The sequence below is a fragment of the Vombatus ursinus genome, unplaced genomic scaffold (assembly GCF_900497805.2).
Source record: "Vombatus ursinus unplaced genomic scaffold, bare-nosed wombat genome assembly UNPS02014812.1, whole genome shotgun sequence".
NCBI lineage: Eukaryota > Metazoa > Chordata > Mammalia > Diprotodontia > Vombatidae > Vombatus > Vombatus ursinus.
In genome coordinates, this window is record NW_020954590.1 from 13,203,272 (window position 1) to 13,226,785 (window position 23,514).

General features: G+C 36.7%; 1 protein-coding gene across 14 annotated transcripts in view; it reads left to right on the forward strand.

Moving 5' to 3' along the window:
- The first annotated feature begins 265 nt into the window (after positions 1 to 265).
- LOC114053777 (centrosome and spindle pole-associated protein 1-like) overlaps positions 266 to 23,514 on the forward strand; it is a 133,484-nt gene continuing 110,235 nt past the window's right edge. For 13 of the 14 annotated variants that reach the window (XR_003570422.1, XM_027876903.1, XM_027876905.1 and 10 more), the window contains exons 1-4: positions 3,339 to 3,424; positions 12,201 to 12,309; positions 13,793 to 13,892; positions 21,524 to 21,627. Coding sequence is in view for 13 of the 14 variants with exons in the window: in XM_027876903.1 (XP_027732704.1) it covers positions 12,211 to 12,309; positions 13,793 to 13,892; positions 21,524 to 21,627 (303 nt within the window). In the remaining variant the exon portion in view is untranslated. Of the gene's footprint in view, positions 480 to 3,338; positions 3,425 to 12,200; positions 12,310 to 13,792; positions 13,893 to 21,523; positions 21,628 to 23,514 lie in introns of those variants that run through there. The other variant, XM_027876904.1, reaches the window with a different exon arrangement.

The following is a 23,514-nucleotide window of genomic DNA, read 5'->3' on the forward strand; positions in this document are numbered from 1 at the left end:
TGCCATGACACCGGGAACCTGGGATCGGAGCGGAGCGGACTATTCGGAAAGCCGAGGGAGGGGGGTCCGGTCTTCGGGTGCAAGAGGTCGTGTGAGCCGCGGCTACGAGGCTATAGAGCCACAAGAATAAAAAAGGGGATACTAGGGGGAGAAAATTACGACATGTTCTATTTTGAGTTCCCTAGGTGGATTCTCCCACAACCTATTTAGCAGTTCGGGGAATGGTACAATCTTTCCCGACGCTGGGAGGGGGCGGGGCCCTTGCGTCATGCCACGCGCTTGCGTTGGTTTTCTGCGCCCTTACTGCGCCTGACTGAAAGGCACCATATTTAAAAGTGGTAAAGCGGCGGGCTTTTAAGTGGAAAAAGTGTTTTATCAGCGTAGGTCCCTAGGAGCCAGAAGAGGAAGAGAAAAAAGGGAATTTAATTAGCATTACGAGTTTTCAGAAGATTGAGGACTGAGGGTACTAGGGCTGCCTGGTGAGTGGAATGTCAACCGTAATGTTTTCCTTAGCAGGGACTCGTCGGGCACTAGTGCATTACGACAAACGAGCGTAGTGGTGGCCTCGCCGCCAAGCCCTTCCCTGGTGCTGGTCGTTTCTTGCGTTTGCCTGGAGGAGCGTCCCCTGGCGGTCAGAAGAAGCAGTGGTAACTCCTGCAGCGAAGCTCGGTGTATTTAAGTGAACATTTAAAGGCTACTTAATAGAACAGAAGCTCCTATTAGGAGTTAAATAGGAGCACTATTTCTTTGTAACTCCACTTTTTTTTTTAAGCAGGGCTTTGCACTTAGTAAGCGCTTAATAAATGGTTTTTTTTAGTTTATTCGTTAATCTCACTTGCATGTTGATAGTTATAGTATTTTCAGAATAGCTTTATTTAAAAAAATTTTTTAAAGAGATTTTCGTTTTTTTCTTTTTGTGTGATTGATTTGTCTTAGATACCATGGAAAAAAGCAGTCGACACATGGACATTTGAAGGAACTGGATCTTAAAGAAGTGATTTTGAGAATTTTATATCCTTACTACTTGGCAGGGCTTTGCACTTAATAAATACATTTTCATTTATTCATTAAGCCCACTTGCATATTGATATTTAGAGAGTCATTTTGAGAGTAGTTTTATTTAAAACCCTTTCCTTTTTTAAATGTGGTTGATTTGACTTAGATACTATGGCAAACAGCAAATGCTGCAAGGACATTTGAATTAACTGAATCTTGAAGAAGTGATAGTAAAATTTCTGAGTGTCTTCTATTTGTGTCCCAAATGCTAGAGTGGGGCTGGACCTGAACCTCTACTGTGGGGTGGGATTAGACTGTCATTAATAAGCAAGGCTTACTAGTGAATTTCGTTGATAGTGACATAGAAATCCTGTAGTCGTAGAATCCTGATCCTATGATCCTACCTCAGAGAAAAGTCTTATAATTCAATTCAACAGACCATTTATTAAGCACCTACTATGTGCAGGGCACTATGCTAGGTGTGGCTTGTTCGAAAACTTCCAGTGATAGAGACAGCCAGTTCAAATTCCGTACAATTAGTCTTTCTTTTAATCTCCAGTCGGCTTCCTTTTAATTTCATACTTCGACCTTCTGGAACTACAGTAATAACAGCTAGCATTTGAGCCTCAATAACCTTGTGAAGTAGATGCTATCATTATCCCTTATTACAGGAGAGGAAACTGAGGTTGTGATATGCCTGGATTCCCACAACTGGTTACTATCTGAGGCAGGATTCAAACTCAGGTCTTCCAGACTCCAAGTCCAGCACTGTCCACTGTGTCACCTAACTGATCAGGTTCTTTGGTGGCACCTCCAGAGTTGAAGATCTCTCCATCTTATGGGTTTTGGCCCTTTTGTCTTAAAATTGTAGAACGGTGGAGCTGGAAGGGACTGCCAATTATACAGAACAGTCTCATTTTACAGATAAAGGAGGGGGTGATTGTAAGGTACTATGTAACCTACTATACTGTGAACTGCTGAAGGTTGACTGTCCACTGTTTCTGTGTACGACAGGAGGAGGGAAAAATCACTTGAGCTCATTTGAGGTTGTCAGAGAAGATTCTCTCATTTGACTATCACTCCCACCGACAGAGCATGACACTTGATTGCCAGTCGTTGGAAGTGGTAGCAACCTACCTCAGTCATTGAAAAATTTAAAGCTCCATACAGATATCAGCAGTAATGATTGTCTTGTTAATTAGATTACAGTCCATCCCGTTAATATTTATGGAATGCCTGCGTGCTAGCCACCAGGTGCTGTCTGGAATACAAAGATTAAGACGTGTTCCCAATGGTCATAGAGCCTGCGACCTAACAGGGCCGGCGGCTGCAGATAGAAATATTGCAAGACAAGGTAGAATGTACAGCAAGAAACATACGAATGGTTCCTTAATTGGGGGGAAAGGTGAGAGCACGTGTGGCAGGGACAAGAGGGAATCATCAGTGACTTGAGAAGAAGTAGCTTTCGAAGTGGGTTCGGAGTCGGAGGACGAAGGTTTACCTACACGTTTTGTCATCTGTAAAGTGAAGGCGCGGCCCACCAGATTACCTCTGGGGGCCCTTCCACTTACACATCTAAGAGATTCTGAAATGGTGCAGATGATAATTTAAAAGGCCTCCACGGGGGCTGAAGAAGAAAAGGAGAAATGCTGGCTTGGAATGAAAAGCGTGGAGAAAGCTCCCATACCCTCTGCGTTTTCTTCGCCCTGCGCTTGCGGGCGTCCCCGGGGTTACCGGCTGCCCTGAAGACGGCCACTTACGGCGGAGGCAGCGCGGGAGGCCTCCCGTGCGCCAGGGGGCGCAAGGCACTGCCCCGAGCGGCTTCTGGGGGAAGGGGCGCCTCCAGCCGTTACTGGAGGCGCGGGGATGCTGCGGGGAGGCGGAGGAGCTGTCACTGGCGGAGGCTCGCGGGCAGAAGGCACCGTGGCTCGGCGGAGGACGCCCTAGAGGCCGTCCGGGCGTCTTCCTCCCTCAGCGAGAGCCCTCCGGGTCCGGGCAGAGTCAGGCCTGCCTCGGCTGCCCGGCCTGAGGCTCCGACCCCGTGAGGGCGGTGGGGGCTCCGCACCTGGCGGTCCGGGGCAGTCCTGGAGCCGGAGCCCGGCAGGGGCTCGGCGCTGGGGTGCGGCCCGATTTGTTGTAGCCCGGTTGCCTGACAACGCCGCCCGGGTTTCTTCCGGAGGGGTGGGGGCGCGGCTGCGGTAGATGCTGCGGCTGGAGGCTGCGCTCTGCGGCCGCGACTAACCGAGGGGCCGCGGACCGAGCCTCTGCCACCGCGGACCGAGCCTCTGCCGCCGCGGGGGGCCGCCCGCCTCGGGGAGCCTCCTCCGGGATCCTTCCCCGGGGCTTGGAGCGGGCTCCGCTTCGTCTCTGATGGAGAGCCGGGCGGCCGTCTCGTGACGAGCGATGGCCTGGGAGAGGCGCCCCGCCGGTAAGCGGAGACCAGACTGCCCGAGGCAGCGGCAGGGCTTCCCCCGGGCCGGAGGGCGGGCGGCCAGGGGCCGTAGCACCCCCGGGGCCCGGGGCCCGGGGCGGGGAGGCAGAGCACCGCGGAGCAATGGCCCTTTTGTAGGCGTAGCGGAGCGTGCAGGCGGGGGAAAGCAATGCCTAGTGACGTGTGCATCGTTAGGGATGGAATGAGAAAGCGGCTTACTGAAATCCTCAAGTTTGGAGGAGCTAAGCCGCTTGTGGGGGCTGCACTAATATGGAGAGAGCTTCCCAAAGGGTAGTGATCTTATGCAGGATGTTTTTCCGGGAGGAGGGATTAGCTCTGGAGCAAGTTTTATGGCAATTTCATGATATAAGGGAAGAAGCATCGTGCCATAAGTGAGGAAACCGTATTTTACCAGCTCTGCCTAGGTGCATGTCTTTAGCTGAAGATGACCTCAAGTGTATTGGTTTTCTCATCTGTAAAATGAAGGAGTTGAGACTAAATGATCTTTCAGATCCCTTTCAGCTCCAAAATGCTGTAATTCGAAAGTTGTGAATATCATTAAGTGGAAATGTTTGTGAACTTTTATGTTGCTGCTTGCTCACAAGTTGGAAACTCGTAATAGAAATTCAAAGTGACCTTGAGAGACAGGGTTTTGGCTGAAAATTTCTGTTTAAAGGCTATTAGAAATATTTCAAAGCTTCTTCAAGATGTGGCAAATAGAAATTTCTGTGATTGGAAGTGTTCTGCACAAGTACCAGATCGTTACGTTAGATGTTCTGGAAATACTCAACTGGGGAAAAAATAATTCCTTTGTTGGCTCAAATATATACAGTAGCATTTTCCTAAAGTATAAAAGACTCTTTAGACTGGCATCTAATACCCTCCATAATATAGCTCCCACCTACATTTCCAGAAAGAGTTCTGAATCTGGAGTTGCAGAAACAGAATTCAAATCCTGACTGTAATTTACTACCTGTATGACCTTGGGCAAGTCATTTCTAATTCCCTCATTTGTAAAATGAAAGTGTTGGACCAGATGATCTATCAGTTTACTTCCATCTCTACATCTGTGATCCCATTTCCCTTCTCCAGCTCTTGAATTTTAACTAAACGGGGCTATTCCCTGATCTGTCATTCTGCTGCTTCCTATCTCCTTGCTCAGGCTGTCTTCCGTACTTGGACTGTTGAAGTCCTTCACTCTGTTGAAAGCCTTCTCTTTTTAAGGTTTATCCCCTTAGATTTTTTTTAGGGTACTTTGAATCTCTTCATCTTTCTGAAAAATCTTTTGCCTTTTGTATTATACTTACTTGTGTACAAATATGTCCTGTCCCCTTTGTGAATAAGTTTTAAGCTCAGAAGAGTAGGAGCTGTGTTGTTTTTCAACTTTTTTATTTTTAAATCCCATTGCTTAGCAAAATGCCTTGTACATAGTAGATATGCAGTAAATGTTTGAGAGTTCCTTGTGACTCCGAGAAGATTCTTGTGTTCCAGGTCTTTTAAATAGAGTGGAGCCTTGTTAAATGTGTATCCTTTGCAGTGCCGACCTTTACAGGACAGTTTCAGGAATGTGTTTTTGGAACTATGGAGACATCAAATAGCGTGCCAATGTGTTTTCTGAAGCTGGTTTGAAAAATACATTAGCCAGTAGCAATCTGTCATGTGTAATTGGAGTGAGGGGAGAAGGAGGAATCAAAATCATAGATTTAGCATCAGAAGGGTTTTAAAAACTCCTTCATTTCAAAGATGAGGAAACTTTGCCTAAGAGATTAAGGGACTTGCCTTAGGTCACATTGTAGTCAAGCAAAGGTCCTCTGACTCCAGATCCATGTTCCTTCCACTGTATTTTGCTTTTGCAATTACATTTCTTTTCTGATACTTCAGCACTTGAAAGATACTTGATTTCATTAGTGTCGGTGCTTCCAACATTGATGCAGGCTGAAATGCCTCTTTAATTTAGTACCACATCTTCAACAGTTAATCTAACTGAGAAATTCATCACCATGTGTCCCACCTGGACCTAGGTTATTTCTTAACAATAGATAGAGGGTTCATTGTTGGATCCACATTCAAAGTCTTTCCAGTGTGGTTACACTCAGAGCTTGTGCCCTGCTGGCATAACATTTGAGAGAATTGTGGTGCCTCTAATGAGGCGTGCTCAAAAGTAGGGAATCAAAGTAGGACTTTAGTGGAGATCTTTCCTAATATGCAGTTATGTCAGGAATATAATTTAACATGTAAAAGTAACATGTTATGTTAAAAATGTATTACGTATCATTTTAGTTAAGGAAAGAAATGTAATGGGGCAGCTAGGTGGCGCAGTGGATAGAGCACCGACCCTGAAGTTAGGAGGACCTGAGTTCAAATGTGCCCTCAGACCAAACACTTGACACTTGCTAGCTGAGTGACCCTGGGCAAGTCACTTAACCCCAACTGCCTAAGCAAAAAAAAAAACCAAAAAACAACCAAAAAGGAAAGAAATGTAAAATCCAACTGATGTTAGGACAGTGTCAGAATCCCAGAAAGTGGGAATTACATATATACACACATACACACTCACATACACATTATATATATTGATTGGTTGTGATTATGGCTTTAGGATAAATCCCATTTCATCAAAACTTTGGTGTAATTAAAAAAATTATTAAGGCCTAGCTGATGACCTCATGTAGTTCAAGTAACATAGTATTAAATTAAATTAAACTAATTTGAACTACCACTTAAAGTTTTTTAAAATGTGTTTTGATTAGTCAGTGTAAATTAATTACATTTTGTGTGTGTGTATCTGTGTTTAACCTGTCTTACAAAATGTAGGGTAGATGACATCTTGCCTGTGTTGCTGGCAATATTTTATATGAGTAGGGGTATAAAATATATTATGATTATCAAGTTTCTTCCTATGTTGGTGAGTTAAGTTGTAGTTACTAACTTGCGTTTGTGAGGCTTTATTTAACAGGCATAGTTTATGTGTGTGTGACTATGGAGATGAAGATAATAGTTTATATTTGTATAATACTTTACAGTTACAAAATGCTTATATTATGTCATATGAGCCTTGTAGCACCATGTAGAGTAGCTTGCACACATGTATTCCTTATTTTTAGGAATGAGGAAGTTGAGGCCTAGAAAAATTAAGTGAACTTGTCCAAAGTCCCACATTTAGTGATTGACAGAGTTGGGATGCAAACCTTGGATTTCTTATTTTGGGTTCAGGATTTTTTCCTTCCGTTATGTCATGCTGCTTCGTGAGTTGGAGACCTTTGTGAAAGGTAGCTCAGAAAAGTAGGAACTGATTTCCCTTAAAATAATTCAGTTAAACTACTAGAATTATAAACTAGCCTGCTTCCTTTTCTGATCATATATTTCCTTATTGATGTCTTGCACCAATTTCTGCATCTACTGTACACCTTTCTGTTGCCTTTTCTGTCATCTGTAATTTTGATTCTCTAGAGATTGTGATGGTTTACAATTCAGAGTTATAGAGCAGAAGAATATTGCTCCTGCAAAGATGGGCTGTTACGTTGGGAAGCAATTTGGGCTTGTTGGAAGGTTTAGATAACTTCTTATATATGGGATAGCTCGCTTTCTTCCTTCCTTGTCCATAGTTTCCAAACTTTTTTGATTCTGCATTCCATCAGTAAAATTTTTCCAGTGTGCAACTCCACTAGATGCATATTTATTAACAAATTATATGTGTACATGTACTGTTGTGCAAATAATCATATGCGTTGTAAAATTTATACAAAGAAATTTAAAAGGATGAGATAAAGAGGAAATAGCATTTTCTCCAAGTGTCAGTGGGGAGCCACTGCAGTTTAGTACTAGAATGAAATGGCCACATCTGTGCTTTAGGAAAATCAGTTTGGCAGCTATGTGGGGCAGGGATTTAAGAGGGGGAGAATCTTGAGGCAGGGGAATAATTAGAAGACCCCAGGTGAGAAGGGGTAAAGCACTCAGTTAGGTTGGTATGGAGAAAAGGGGCAGATTTGAGAAACTTTCGGAAATAGGAACAATAAGATTTGGCACCTGAGTGGATATATGGGGTGAGAGAGAGTGAAGATTTCAATGTGACACCCATGTTTAAGCTTCTTGACCGAAATAGATAATTGAAAGAGGTGTGTATTTTGTGCTGGAGCACAGAGCTCCCTCCTTCAAGGGGCCCCTGCTTAAACAGAATAATCTGGGGCTTGTGGGTGTGGGTATGCTGGGGGAGGAGTGGTGCTATCTGGCCTGTACAACTGTTGGTGTGGGTGATTAACTTCCTGAAGGATGGACCATCTGCTAGAGAGCAGGGAGAGGTTAGGAGTTTGCTCAGCCACGGAAAGGCAGTAAGTAGTAGGAAGGGGAATAGTTAGGGATTGTTGGATAAAGGATAAAAAGAATAGTGTGGTTGTTAGAGACAGCCCCCAAATCCTTCAAGGCTAAAATGGATATGAACTGTCCTCCTATACTTCTTGGTCCACATACTCTTTGTGATCATGCTATGGCTCCTAGTTTGGAGACTAGTGTTCCTAGTCAATTCTTTTTTTTTTTTAATATTATTTTCCTTTTTTTAAATGAACAAAAAATAACCTTTTTTTTTTTTAAATCCCAGTCTCTGGTACCATCTCTTCTCTCCTGCCCCTCCCCTCCCACTGGAAAAGAAATAGAAACACGATCCTTGCAACAAATATGTATAGTCAAGCAAAACAGATTTCCAGATTCCTGCTTTGGCTTGCATACCTCTATGGCATACATGAGAAGCACCTTTTTGGAGGAGAGCCTTTAAGACCAGATGCTTTTTTGGCAGTTAGACAAACAATAAATAACAGCAAACTGCTATTTTTTCTATACTTCTCTGTCAATATGCAGTCAGATTTTTTTTTGGTATTAATACCGCTTGTGATTCCCTCCTTCCCCCCATTCTTTTGTGTATGTTTTACTCATTTAGATAGCTTAAAAATTGGTATCTGAGTGCCTTCAAAATTGCATTGCTTCAAGCTTGGACTTGTGTGTATTTGGTTGGGTCCTTCACCCCTTGTGAATTTATGTTTTTAAAGGTCATTTCTACTTCCTCATATAGCACAGAGTCATTATTGATGAGAAGAGAATCCTTCAAAAATTTGGGCAAATCTGTACCATTTTGTATTTATTTGTTTACTTGCATCTGTAAATTTGAACTAAAGTGATCCAGTGTACTTGGGTATCCTGCTAAGCTTTCTTGAAGTGGCCTTCCCTTCCACCTGCAACATTGGTTGCTATGACTCTTCCCTTGACAAAGAGCTTATGTTTTCTGAAAGGTGGTTCCTGGAATCTTTTGGCTTTCTTGTTGTGGTGACCTGTTTCACAACAGTTCAACTTGTTTAAGTGGTGATAATCAGAATTAATGCCTGTACTTCTATGCACTTTGCCTTTTTTTTTCCACTGGTGTCAATAGCTTGTTTAAATAGGTGAGTCTCGAACTTCTAAAAGTGTTTGTTGGTATCTTTTGTTTTTATAGCATATTCATTTTCAAATATACAAGCTGGAAAGGACTTTTAGAAGTCATCTAGTCCAATCCCCTCATCTTACAGATGAGAAAGCTCATGTCTTGAGAGGATAAGTTACTTGCCTAAGGTAAGTAAATCTTGTCATAGGTAGTGAGTTCAAGCAGAATTTGAACCCCATGGTGGTCTTTTTATTTATTCTTATAGTTACAAGGTGAGATAAATATACTATGAAATGATGTTTCTTGTTTTGGAGCACACAATAAATCCAACTCCACCAAGTCTTTTATTCTTTGCTGCCATTGGGACCTGCAAACCATGCTTTATTTAGCCATAATTTCCTTATGTCTTCTGGTTTCATGTTACTGCAAAAATGTCAGCTTTGATGTGATTCAGTATCTCTAGTCAACTCGTTTATTTTTGGACAAAAAAAATCTTCAAATTTAGAGTAGCAGTTAAATTAATGTTTGTAGATGGTCTAAAAACTGTGTGTTAGCACCCTTTGCTTTGCTTTCTACCATTGTAACTATCCCCAGCTGTGGCTGTAAAAGCCTGAGACTTGGGTTTAATTGTTATCTCTATGCCGATGACTTCCAAATTTTTCTGTCTGTCTTTGTATTTGTCTATCGCTTGACTTTTTCCTAAACTCTAGATGTGTTGTATCTCCACTGGCCTGTTGAATATTTTAAACTGGATTGCCTCATAGGCATTTTAAACTCAAGATAACCGAAACTTAACTAGTTTTCTTTCTCCACAAGCCCTCTCCCCTTCTGAAATCCCCAATTTCCATTGAGGGCACCAGTGTTCTCCCAGTTACCTAGGTTCACAATCTTGGTGTTGTCTACATTTCTGATCAAGATGCCAAATCTTTTCATTTCTACTTCCATACTATTTTTTCATATTTATCCCCTTCTCCTTTCACTTAGCCATTGCCTCTTAACTGGAATATTGCATTAGCTTCCTAATTGTTCTCTATGCTTCAAGTTTCTCTCCAGTTTAATCCATCCTTCCCATCACTGCTAAAGTGACCCTGTCACTCCTCTATTCAAAAAGCTTTGTTGGCTACTTATTGACTCCAAGATGAAATATAAATATTTAAAAAACAGTTTTTCAGTTAACAAAAGTTTTTCTTCTTTCCCACTCCTTTCCCCCAAAGAAAAAGAAAAATAAAGATCTTTTAACAAATATGTATAGTCAAGTAAAACAAATTTCTCAATGGCTGTCTCCAGACAAATAAATCTTAATCTGCATTCTGAGTCCATCATCTCTGTCAGGATATATAGTATTATGTTTAATCATGAGTCCTCTGGAATTGTGTTTGGTCATTGTGTTGCTCAGAGTTCTAAGAAGTCTTTCAAAGTTGTTTTCACCATAAATGTTATTATTGTATAAATTGTTCTTCTCACTTCACTCTGAATCAGTTCATGTAAGTTTTCCCATGTTTCTCTGAAAGCATCCCTTTCATCATTTCTTACAGTACCTAGTGATATACCACCATTCAGGGCTATAACTTGTATAGTAATTCCTTAAATGATGAGCACCCCCTCAGTTTCCAGTTTGTTGCTACCACAAAAAGAGCTGATACACACACACATACACACATGTATATGTATGTGTGGGTATATATGTGTGTATGTATATATATACATACATATATATGTCTTTTTGCTTATTCTTTGATCTCTTTGGAGTATAGATGTAGCAATGGTATTGCTGGGTCAAAGGGCATGCAGAGTGTAGTAGTGTTTTGAAAACAATTTCATATTGCTTTCCAGAATGGTTGGATCAGTTTACAGTTCCATCGACATTGCAACAATATACCTGTTTTCCCACAGCCCCTCCAGCATTTGTCATTTTTCTATTTTTTTGGTCAGCTTTGCCAGTCTGATAGATGTGAGGTGGTACCTCAGGGGTGTTTTAATTTGCATTTTTCTAATAGTGATTTAGAGCATTTTTTTCATGTTGCTGTTGATAGGTTGGATTTCTTCCTTTGAAAACTGACGACTGTTCATATCTTTTGGTCACTTCTCCGTTGGGGAACAGCTTCCTTTCTTATTAAGTTTGAATCAATTTCCGTATCTTAGAAATGAAACCTTTATCAGAGAAACTTGCTGCAAAGATTTTTTTTGGATTTAACTGCTTTAAAATTTTTTTCTTCATTGGTTTTATTTGTACAAAAAGTTTTTAATAAAATATAACTTCACAACTGTGCCCCAACCTACCTTTCCATTTCTCATTATCCATTGTTTCTCTTCCTAAACTCTATAGTCCTACTGAACTGGTCTTATTTCCTAACATTTAACACTTATCTTTTATCTTGATATCTTTGTATATCCTCAGTGCTTGTAACACATTCTACTCTGCCCCTCCTCTAAGAATCTTTCTTTTTCAAGGCTCAGCTCTAGCTCCATTTTCACCATGAAGCCTTTGCCCCAGTTGCTAGTGTCTTCCTCTTCAACACTATTCCAGTGCTTCCTGGGCTTCTTTTAAGCCTCAACTAAAGTCCAACCTTCTGCAAGAAGGCTTTTCCAATCCTTCCTTGATGCTGGTGTCTTCTCTCTATTTTTGTTCCATCCATTTTATCATCCTGTAAATATTTATTTGTCAGTAATAGTTCACATATTGTTTGCTCCATTAGACCATGAGCTTCTTGAGACCAGGGGCTATCTTTTGCTTTTTTTTTTTTTTTAACCTACAGCACTTAGTGCAGTACCTAATAGTAGTCTTAAACATAAATGTTTGTTGACTGACTTTTATTAATTCTCTAGGTATGTGCATGTGCCTGTGCATATGCGTATATACATACACATACATATATATGCATATTTTGTCTCCTTTGATAGAATACAAGCTTCTTGAAGGCAGGGATTGTTCCATTTTTGTCTTTGTGTCCTCAGCACCTAGCACCATGTTTGGCACACAATAGATATTTGATAAAGACTTGCTGATTGATTGGGTCAATCTTTTGATAAGAATAAGTCATAGCTGACATTTATATAATACTTGAATGTTTTCAAATTCTTTTGTGTATATTATTTTAGTTGATCCATCTTTTCATTTGATGTTCTCAAGGGAATAAATAAGCTAAATTGAATGCCAAATTTCATTTATATAATATTTGAAAGTTTACAAAGTGTTTTATGTATAGTATCTCAATTGATCCAGCTTTTCATTTGAAGTTTTCAAGTGAATAAGTAAGCTAAATTGAATGCCAAATGTGGATTGCTTAAGGTTTTAAAATAGTAGTAAGGATATGCGTATTGACATAACATATATTTAATATCATGTTATTTTTTATTTATTTTTAGAATCTGAAGAATGGCTGATAATTTAGATCAGTTTATTGAAGATCAAAAGGCTAAACTGACAAAAGACAAAGCTGAGTTGGAAAAAGACCCTCCTTATATGGATATAAAGGTAGATTGACAATATCTATCTCTGGTGTATGTTAACTTCTGACAGTTTTGTTGTTCAATGTCTGTTATGTTACCAAGTTAAAAATCATTCTGTTAGAATGATAAAGACATTTAAAAATAAAACAGGAAATTTTAAGTCAGAACTCTCAATTGTAAGTGAAAATTTGATAAACTGAAATAATCCCAAATATACTGTTAAAGGAGAAAATTGAGGTTGTTGTGAAGCTTACTTAAGTGGTGAGCTGTTAGTTAACATTTCTTCCTGTTATAAAACATTATAGGAAGCATAAACATATAGGAAGCATAAACCTTTGTAGTGAGTTGTTTGTGATATTGTTAGAGATGTTATTATATAATCAACCTTATGTTATTTAGCATAAATAATCATAGGCATTAAAATATGATTTAAAAGTATTTTACTACCAAGTGTTGTTTAAATTGAAGAGTTCTACTGCCATTGTAAAAAGTTTGAGAAAAAGTTACATTCCAATATCATCTTAATCCTAAAGCATCTGACTTAGTGAATTTATTAACTCAAGTTTTAGAAGGATGAACTTAGTTCTAACTTGTCTTTTAAACTATTTTGAATCTCAATGTTTCTGACTTTTTTCATAGATATAGTTGTCAAAATTATGTTTCATAAAAGCAATGAGGTTGAATCTACTGACTACAAATAATTTTCAAGTACCAAAACTTTGTAAAAAATAAAATTTTTTTATTTGTATTTTAGGAATTTTTTTGCTCTATTAACATCTTAAAAGCAGTATGTAGAATGGCAAAAATGAATCTTTTAGAAGATTTAAAAAAATATTAATGCTGTCTCATATTTAGAGTCACATTACTATACTATTTCATGGTACAGAGATAATTTCTCTTCTAATATCTGTGAATTACAGAGTGGTAGCTATGTGGTGGAATAACTAGGTGATGCAGTGGATGCTGGGCCTGGAGTCTGGAAGACTCATCTTCCTGAGATCAGTCTGGCCTCAGACACTTACTTAATAGTTGTATGACCCTGAGAGCAAGTTACTTAACACTGTTTGCCTCAGTCTCTTCATCTGTAAAATGAGCTGGAGAAGGAAATGGCAAACTACACCAGTATTTTTTTGCCAAGAAAACCCCAAATGGGTCATGAAGAGTTGAATGTGATTGAAAGGAAGACTGAACAACAAAAAGCTATGCAGTCTGTAAAAACATTTGAGAAATAATTTGATGCATAGGATATATAAATCTATGGAATTGCAAATATTTTTATAATGAAGTTTTAAAGTACTTAAGCATGGATGATTAAAATGTTTAATATTAGTTCATAATGCTTTGGGAAAGTCATATAACATTATTACCATTCATTACAATATTGAAACAATGTATTTTGATAATTGCATCTTAAACTTTATAATGTAAAAAGATGTGAAACACATAAAAATCTATTAAATGTTTTGTGATTATTTCCCTCCTTAAATGGATTGTCTTTTTTCCCCCAGAGCAATGCTGTAGAAAAGCTTTCAGAAAACAGCAAAATATTAGTCTCCATGGCCAAAGAAAACATACCACCAAACCGTCAAGAGAACAGAGGTTCTTTAGGTATGTTGTTTAAGTGCTCTAATATTTAAGACATTGTTAGCATCTAGTCTAGCTGGTGCAAGAGGTTTGCTTTTTCAGATATGTTTCATTTTTGAATTTTAGTAACTATTTCCTTTCTAGTATCCTTATAATGCAATATACATATAAAATTACACCCTTACTAATCATTTGCTACCACTTAATATGGTACTAGCTTTGTTTTGATTTATTAAAAACATAGCTAATATTAACTCAACCATAGATTACATTATAAATACAATAGGTATTTTCTTTATTCAGAATGAGTAAGGTTAAAATAAGTAAGATTTTTTTCAATTTAAAAATGAAAGAAATAATTATGTCTTATGGCATATTACTAAGTGATGGAAAGACCATATTAATAACTAAAAACTATATTACAATGTGTGTACATAAACTTTTCCTTCTCTTGTAATGAAATTAATATAATTGTATTAATAATATGGTTTTAATCATGCTTATATCATTATTTAGTTTGTGTTAGGTAGTGCAGCAGATAAAGAGATAAAGAGAGCCAGGCTTGTAGTCAGGAAGACCTGAGTTCAAATATGCCTTCGGACACTTACTAGCTGTGTGACCCTGGGCAAGTCACTTAAGCTCTGTGTGCTTCAGTTTCCTCAATTTTAAATAGGAAAAATAGTAGCTCCTACCTCCCAGGGTTGTTGTGAAGGTCAAATGTGGTAATATTTGTAAAGCACTTAGCATAGTGCCTGGCACACAGTAAGCATTATATAGATGTTAGCTATTGTTACTATTACTATTGTTAGTATTATTTTAAGTGACTTATAGAAAATAGTTTACACTTATATAGTATGTAAAGGTTTGTAAAGCATTGTGCATACATAGTCTAATTTACTGAATTGATTATTGAACAGTTGAGATGAGGTGTTTGGAGACAGTACTACATTTTAAATCAACAGAACATACTTTATTTAATGTGTATATGTATAAATGTGAGTGTCTGAATGTAAATTATTTTAAATAATATTTTAAATTATTCTGAAGAGACTAAGTATAAAGTAGAGGTATTGTTACTTCATTATCATGAACTAGAGCTATAGTAATGATGCCAAGATTTAGTCTTCACTTGGATCTGAGTCCATGACCGAAGACTCTACATCTTTAACCCATGTCTGCTTTCTGAGGTTAGGCATACCATTCATTATAAGAAGGAACTGGCAAGAGACATGAATGGATGGTCTGTCTCTTTTATTACTATTGGCATTACAACTGAAAACTCATATTTTGCTGCTGATGACATTCTCTTCATGTGTAGATAGCATTATATATTTTGCAGTCTTTCTGAAAAATAGTTTAAGAAATAACTTCAAAATGTATTTACCGGAATTGGGTCAGAAATACAAGATGAACAATTATACACACACATTATATGTAGTATGTAATTACCACAAAGTATGAACCTCAGAGTAGCCTGAATAAAGGAAAAATTTACATTAAATGAAAGTATTTATTATACAGCTATTCTAAAATAAGAATGTAATATTTGCTAATGCTAATTCTGGTTATCTAATTTAATCCCAGTCATTTAATTTCTCATCAGCTTTTCTATAATTAATTCTTTGATATTTAAAAAAAATTTTTAATTCTGAATCTGAACTTGAGCACCAAAAAGAGCATTTCCATATACATAGCAGAAGGCAAAAAGAGGATTCCATATGAAACTGTGAATTTTTTTTCTCTGATGATGACCTCATTTCAAAAATAGAAAGAATTTGATCAAATTTATAAAAATAGGAGCTGTTCCCCAATTGATAAGTGATAGAAGCAGCTTTCAGGTGAAGGAATCAAACTTATCTATATTCATATGAAAAAATGCTTTAAATCACTGTTGAGTAGAGAAATGAAATGAAAATTAAAACAACTTTGAGGTACCTCCCAATACCTATCAGATTTGCTAATGTGACAGAAAAGGAAAATGACAAACGTTTCAAGGGATGTGGGAAAATTGAGATAGTAATGCACTATTGGTGGAGTTGTGAACTGATCCAACCATTTTGGAGAGCAATTCGGAACTATGCCAAAGTGTTATAAAACCATGCACACCCAGCACACCCTACCAGGGCTGTATCCCCCAAAAAATTAAAAAAAGGAAGATGTATATGTACAAAATTTTTACAGCATTTCTTTTTGTGGTGGCAAAGATTTGGAAATTGAGGGGATGGAATGGCCAAACAAATTGTGGTACATGATTATGTTGGAGTACTATTGTACTAGAAGAAATGATGAGCAGGATTCTCTCAGAAAAATCTAGAAAGACTTATATGAACTAATGCAAAGTGAAGTAAGTAGAAGTAGAACATTGTACACAGTAACAGCAATATTGTATGATGATCAACTATGAGTGACTTAGCTCTTCTCACAATGATAAGTGATCCCAGACAATTTCAAAGGACTTAGGATGAAAAATGCTATCCATCTCCAGAGAAAGAACTGATCACAGTTGGAATGCAGATTGAAGCATACTTTTTTTACTTTCTTTTTCTTTTTTTTTGGTCTGTTTTCTTTCACAACATGACTAATATGGAAATATGTTTTATCAAAATGCTTGCCTTCTCAATGAAATGGGAGGGAATGGAGGGAGGAACAGAATTTGGAACTCAAAATTTATAAAAAACAAATGTTAAAAATTGTTTTTACGTGTAATTGGGAAAATATATTAAATAAAAAACAAAAAGAATCTGAATTTGCATTACATATAACATGATTTAAAAAAAAAGTACACAATGAATTCCACCTATATCCTGCTGTCTGTCCTCTCTTTTGAACTTCCATCTAATTTCTTCTGTGCATTTTAAAAAATGTTTCAATGGCCCCCTTTTTTTTTTAAATCACTATTGCTAATCCCTACTCCTCCATCCCCCTACGTAATTGAAGGTGAAAGGAAGAAAAAAGACAACCTTTTTAAGAAATAAGCATAGTCAAGCAAAATGAATCCACATAGTAGCCACGTCTAAACATATCTTCCTCTTTCTGTACCTTGAATCTATGCCTTCTCTGTCAGAAGGTGAGTCGAATACTTCCCTGGAGGTCCTGCCTGGTCATTGCTTTGACCAGAGTTCTAAAGTTTTGCAGAGGTGGGGTTGTTCTTATGCAAATTCTTCTGGTTCTGCTCTCTTGGCTGCATCATTTCGTATTGCCGAGGATTCTCCAAAATAAGTATCTTTTGTTCTTTCTTGTGGCACAATAATGTATTCCATTACATACATTCATATACCACTGTTTGTTCAGGCATTCCTTGATCGATAGCAAACACCTTAGACTCTCATTCTTTTATCTCTTTCCTTTTCCTTAGTCTCTTCAGGATCAGGATGTTTGTTTTACTTGTTGCCATTTCCTCTCTAATATTCTCCAACCTTTCATGTATTTCTATACTGAACTCTTGGAGGGGACATTTGTGTGTGGTGTAAATGTGAATGTATTCAACCCTTTTTTTGTTCGTGTCAGCTAAGAGATTCATTTGCTGCCTGCTTCCCCATCCCTTTCTCCACGTTTGTATACTTTTCTCACACACTTCACTTAGGAGGAATAGCAGGAATATCTGCTTCCTCCTTTTTGCAGTAATGTATTCCTCTTTTTACCTTTCCATCTCTTTCGTTCCTTTAGACCATCATAAGAGAACCAATCCACCCCCAGATCTTCTGTTTTTCTTCTTTAACTTTCTCAATACCCTTCAAAAACCTTAATGTTCTGAAGGAGCACGTTTGTTATTCCCTATTAGAATTTTTGCACTATATCGCCATATAGCTGCTTCTATTTACTCAAATAAATTTAGCTTTCTGTGTTTCTTTCAACTCTTGTGTTTATTTCAAAGTTCCAGCTCTAGTCTTTTTTAATTAGGAATACTTGAAAGTCCTCTATTCTGTTAAAGTTCCATTTCTTTCTCCTGTAAGATTATATTCATCTTTGCAGAGTGGTTCTTGGTTGTAAGCCTACATCTTTTGCCTTCTGGGATTATATTCAAGATCTCCATTTATAGATTAGCTTCCAGGTCTCTTCAGGACTACTTTTTTTTGGAATACTTGCAGTATTGTATTCTTTGATTCTTGATTTTGGCTATGATATTTCTGGGACTTTTCTTTTTGGAATTCCTTTCAGGAGATTGTCAGTAGATTCTTTACTTTGGCCTCATATTTTAAAAAAAAGATGTGGGCAATTTTAATTTGTAATTTCTTGAAATATAACGTCCGTGCTTTAAAAAAAATCCCCAGTTTGGTCAGAGACTATAACTACAGACTATATGTACCTCTGATCCATGTCTACTTTCTATGAATATGCATACCGTTCATTATAAGAAGCAATTGGCCTTTAGAAATTTGAATAATTTTTAAATTATTCCTTCTTTGACTTTTTTTTTCCAAGGTCAGTTGTTTCTTCTATTCCTTAGTCTTTTGATCTTGTTCTATATCTTTTGCTTTTTCATGGAATCATTGATTTCTGTTTGGTCTAATCTGGTTTTAGGGATTCTGTTACTCTGATAAGATTAACCACTTGTTTTAAGCTACTTATGCTCCTTCCAATTCTTTCCTTTAGAACATTTATTTCCTTTTTTTTTTATTTCTTGCTTAATCTTCTGAGTATTTATATAGACCTTGTAGAAAAATCAGTTTTTTATTTAAGTCATTGCTTGTTGTTAAAGAGTTATTTTCTCCTTTTGGAGTATCTTTAGATCTGTATATCCACAGTAGTTAATGATTCTAGTTGGGTTTCTTCTATTTACTTATCTCTCCTGCTTTGGTTCCTGAATTGGGTGGGGTGGTTGACCCTGCTTGTTCTCATTCTGAATCCTCTGGGTTTCTGTGCTGATGTCTAACCTGCCTCAGTTTTGGAGGTTCAGACCTCTTTCCCTGGCATTCCAGAACAGAATGCTGGGGACTTTGGCGCTACTGGACTCCTGACTGCTGTCTTCGTCTGAGCATTGCTTGCGTCTCTGGAAGATGCTGTAGTTTTTCCCTAGCCCTCCACCTTCCTGGACACCTTGAGGCTTTCTGGTGACTGGGAGTAGCCCTCTGTTTGTAGATTTTTGTGTTCTGTCTTACTCCCAAGAATTTGTATAAGCCCTCTTAGAGAATTCATTCTCTCTTATGTCTGACTCTTAGGATCCTTATCTTCCTTCACACATGCCGCTTTTCTGTGAATCTTTCCCTGATCATCCTAGTTGTTTAATGTTTTCTTTTTTGTGTCAGTATTGTATCTTCCTGGTAGAATGTGTTTGTCTCTGTATCTCCAGTGCCTCCTTAGCATAGTGCTTTGTTCATAGGAGGCATTTTGAAATGTATTGGATTGAATATAATGCCTATCTGAAAAAATAAATTTTAATTTAAAAAATACATATCTCAATTACCCCTTAGGAATGATTTATACATTAATCTTATAAATTAATTTTATTTAACTCATAATTGCTATGCAAAATAAATACTAGTATTTACTTAGTCATATTTATGAAACTTAATCTTAACTCTTTTGGGGTCAGTGATATTTTACTTTGTGAAGTATTATCACTACAAATGACCATAAAATGACCCTTAAGCATTACCTGCTACTAGAACCATCAGAAGACAACCATTGAATTAGTAGGTCTCTATATTTCTTCAGATCATTAAGTAAATTTAGCCTGTCATAGTTATTAATAGTTCTGCTTGAAGTGCTAAAACATGGAAAAATTAAGCTTATTCTACATACTTTTAATTTTATTCAATATTTTACCTATGAGGCCATTGAATGTTGATAAAGTTCCTCACAAATAATGTCTTAAATTCAGAGGTGAAATTTACATAATTATTAGTCAGGTAGAGCTGAAAAAATAACAGCATTGTAAGTGACATTTGAATTTATATTAAAAGGCAGATAGACTTGATAAGTGAAAATAAACTTAAAGTAACCTACTAGATACCTGTAAAAATATAACACTTGCTTAATATAACATTTGTACTTCTCTGAGAGATGTGAATAGTTTGTCTACTCTTCCCACTATGAGCTAGCAAGCTAAGTCCTCTTCGCATATAGTGTCATTGCGCAACAAAGCCTGTGTTATGATCATGTATTGTCAGATATTTAACTTCAGTTCATAGTTATTGTGCTTTTGTTTTTGGGTAAAAATTTATCTAAATGACAAAATAAAAAAATAAAAAATTTTTTTCATACTATTTTCATCTGTTTTGGATGAGATTCAGAATAAAAAGTCTTTTTCCTCTATTAAGGTAGATACTAGTACTTCTCCAAAGTGAGGTTTAGTTTTCTTGATTTTAGGGGAAGGCTGCTGGCTATTCAACAAAAAATGGATAGTTAATGCTTTTTGGTTATGGAAGACTTTAGACTCTTGAAAGAGAATTATTAGCATGAGTAACAGGCATTACTTTAGGGAAATGTGTGTGTTGATAATACACAGTTTTAAGGTGATGGGTGTTGTGATATATGAGCAGTTCTGCAATAAACATGGCAACAAAGTGATAATGAGGAAAATTCGATAATACATGTATAATAACACGTGTTATATGTGGTATAAAAATATAAAAGCTAGTTATATGTGTATTTATATACATATGTATATACACACAACATATAAAAGTTATATGTTGTGTAAAAATGTAAAAGCTAGTGAGCATCCATTGTAATTTATAGCTCTTTGGCTAAATTTCTGAAATATTTTAATGATGTAATAAAGTAGTGATATGTCATGCCTGTGACAAGTTCCCATTCTTTATTGCTTTGTGAGGAACAAGGCACAGAAATGGTGATATCAATGGCAACATACACTGTAGCTAGTTATCTTAACTATAGTCCTTGGTGGATTTCAAAGCAGAATCTTCTATTTTGTTAAAAATGAAAATATTTGAAATTATATTTTTTTATCTAGTAAGGACAGAAAAAGAGGGAGGGCCTTCAAAAACCTGAAAAGAATAATCATCTGTCACCTATGCTTGACATAGTCTTTTATAATAAAAATTAACATTTGAAAAGTATGTAACCTAATTTTAAAGCTCACTTAAGTGAATATTTTTAAATAACACTTTTGAAGGAAATGTTCAGTTTCTATGAAATGGTAGTTTTTTTCTAAGCCAGTGATTTAAATTATTTTAAGATGAAGCTGCTGAAGATCATAAATATATTTTCTAAGGAAAATGTTTTTTTTCTTTTGTTTTTTTTTAGGCAGTTGGGGTTAAGTGATTTGCCCAGGGTCACACAGCTAGTGTCAAGTGTTTGGTCCGAGCTCGGATTTGAACTGAGGTCCTCCTGACTTCAGGGCTGGTGCTTTATCCACTGCGCCACCTAGCTGCCACTAAGGAAAATGTTTTTAACAAATTTATTTTTGTAAGCTTCCCCACCAAAAAATGCATGTTGATTACATGTCCTTTTAGAATTGGAAATAGACAAACTGAGATTCTTGGAGTTTTCTTTCACAAAAATGATAGTCAAATTACATGACATTAAATGCATCATTTTTATTTGGTTTTATTTTGCCAACTTGATTGTGGTTCAAAGATTAAAATAGTTGAGGCTTGCTAATAATCAAAAGATAGATATAAGTGGACTTTCTTTCACAATCTGTTTTATTCTATCAAGAGTGCATTGAAAGTGAATTTTATATATCGCAGGGATTGATTATGGATTGAGTTTACCACTTGGTGAAGAATATGAAAGGAAGAAACATAAGCTAAAGGAAGAACTTCGACAAGATTACAGACGGTATCTTACTCAGGTAAAGATTCTTTTAAGCTTCAAGATGGCAACAGTAGCGTAAGTTAAAAATTTTTGAGTAGGAGCCCTTTCATCCAAAAGTATTTAATGTTTGCTCTGCAAAACCTAAGTGCTGAGGTGCTACTTGCAGAGCTTAATTATGCATGTAGATGGCAATGAAAAGCTGAAAACAAACATAGGGAAGAAAAAATTAGGGACAGGAGAAAGAAATAGTAGTAGGCAAAATCAGAGTAAAAAGGTGCACGTTAGAGAAATGGTAGAGTAACAATGAATGCTGTAGGTTCACTTACCTGATTAGAACAACAGGTTATATAATTTTGAATGAGATTCTAAATCTTGATTTCACGTTTCCTTTAAAATATGATATGTTTTGAAATAACTCTTGTAATTTTTCATGATAGATACTTATTGATTTGTTTTTGACCATAATAATAGAGTTTTTGTTATGAATTATTTTCTGCCTTTAAAATAGGATAGTAAACATAAGTAGCCATATAGTTTAGCCACTGCACTGTTGAATTTTTGGCCTAATTTTTTCACCTATTTTATTGAATATAAACTCTTTTAAATGCAGTTTGTTCACTAATATAGGATATATTTAAACTTAAGATTCATAATAAATATCAAAACAAGTCCATTTTAATTTGTAAACTACTAAGCTTTGTATATATTTGTAAAATGATTGGAAATTATCAAGATATTCTCACTTCTAAGATAGTCTTGAATTTATCTCAGCTGCATTTTACCTCCTTATTTTAATTAGAACATTATTTTTCATATGAAGAAAAGAACTTTAAATGCATTTTATCAATGACTTGTTTTTCTTGACTTTAGGGTATTACACAGGCAAAAAGAAAGGTAGAGTACCTAAAATATTGCACTCTCCTAAATGTTCTTAAAATTAGTAGCTTGTAGTTTTTGTGTTTGAGATTGCTGCTGCAGGGGTGTGCTGGAACTAGTTCCTACTTCCCGTTGAGAGCTGTTTGTTAAATTTTCAAAGTGAGCCTCTTGGAAATCGGCAAACACTACAAATCGTTGTTTTGTTGGTTAGATTTCAGAAAATGACAGAGAAAATTTTAACAATGCCTATTAAATGTTAAAGTGTGCTAGTGTGTTTTGGAGATGTTAATGTTAAATGTTAAACATTTATCAGCACACCTCTGACTGCTCCTCTACCAATTAGAACAATTATTTTGTTTGTGTTGAAGAATGTAGTAATTCATAACTTTTCTTGTTCATAGCAAGATGACATTCTATACATCATTAATGTATTTCATTAATGTAATCGAAGTTCTTCTCATGGTTTCTGCATTGCATTTGCTATCTTTGCTTTATCATGAATTCTTACTGTTAATGTAAATTCATGTGTGATCGGACATGCCATTTGTCACCACTTAAATGAATATGTTAATAATGAGTAGGTCAGACTTTGTTAAATGGTAGATAGAAGGAGAAATATTCAGTTGATTAATGAACTCTATATTTTAGGGGTTTAAATTATTGACTTGTTCGTGGAAAATTATACCTGTAAGTAGAGTATAATTATGTTATAATAGCTCAACTAACTGAACAATAAGTAGCTTGTGTTTCTTTTGCATATTTGAGCGAAAGAAGCAGATGATTAAAAAAAATATATTATCAGTAATTTAAATAAAAAAAACTTTTCTGGTATGGTACCATGGGACCTACTGTACTGATCCCTCACTTTCACACTTTTTTTTTTACCTACCAGTACTAGCTGGCAGGATTTGGCTTACCAGTACACATTGCTGTTTTTTCTTTGCCGCCTCCTCCTTGAAACTTTGATTCCTCCATTTCCGTCTATGGAAGAAAATGCAAACCTCTTCCCTTCTTCCTTGCTCCAGAACAGTACACAGACTTTTTTGTG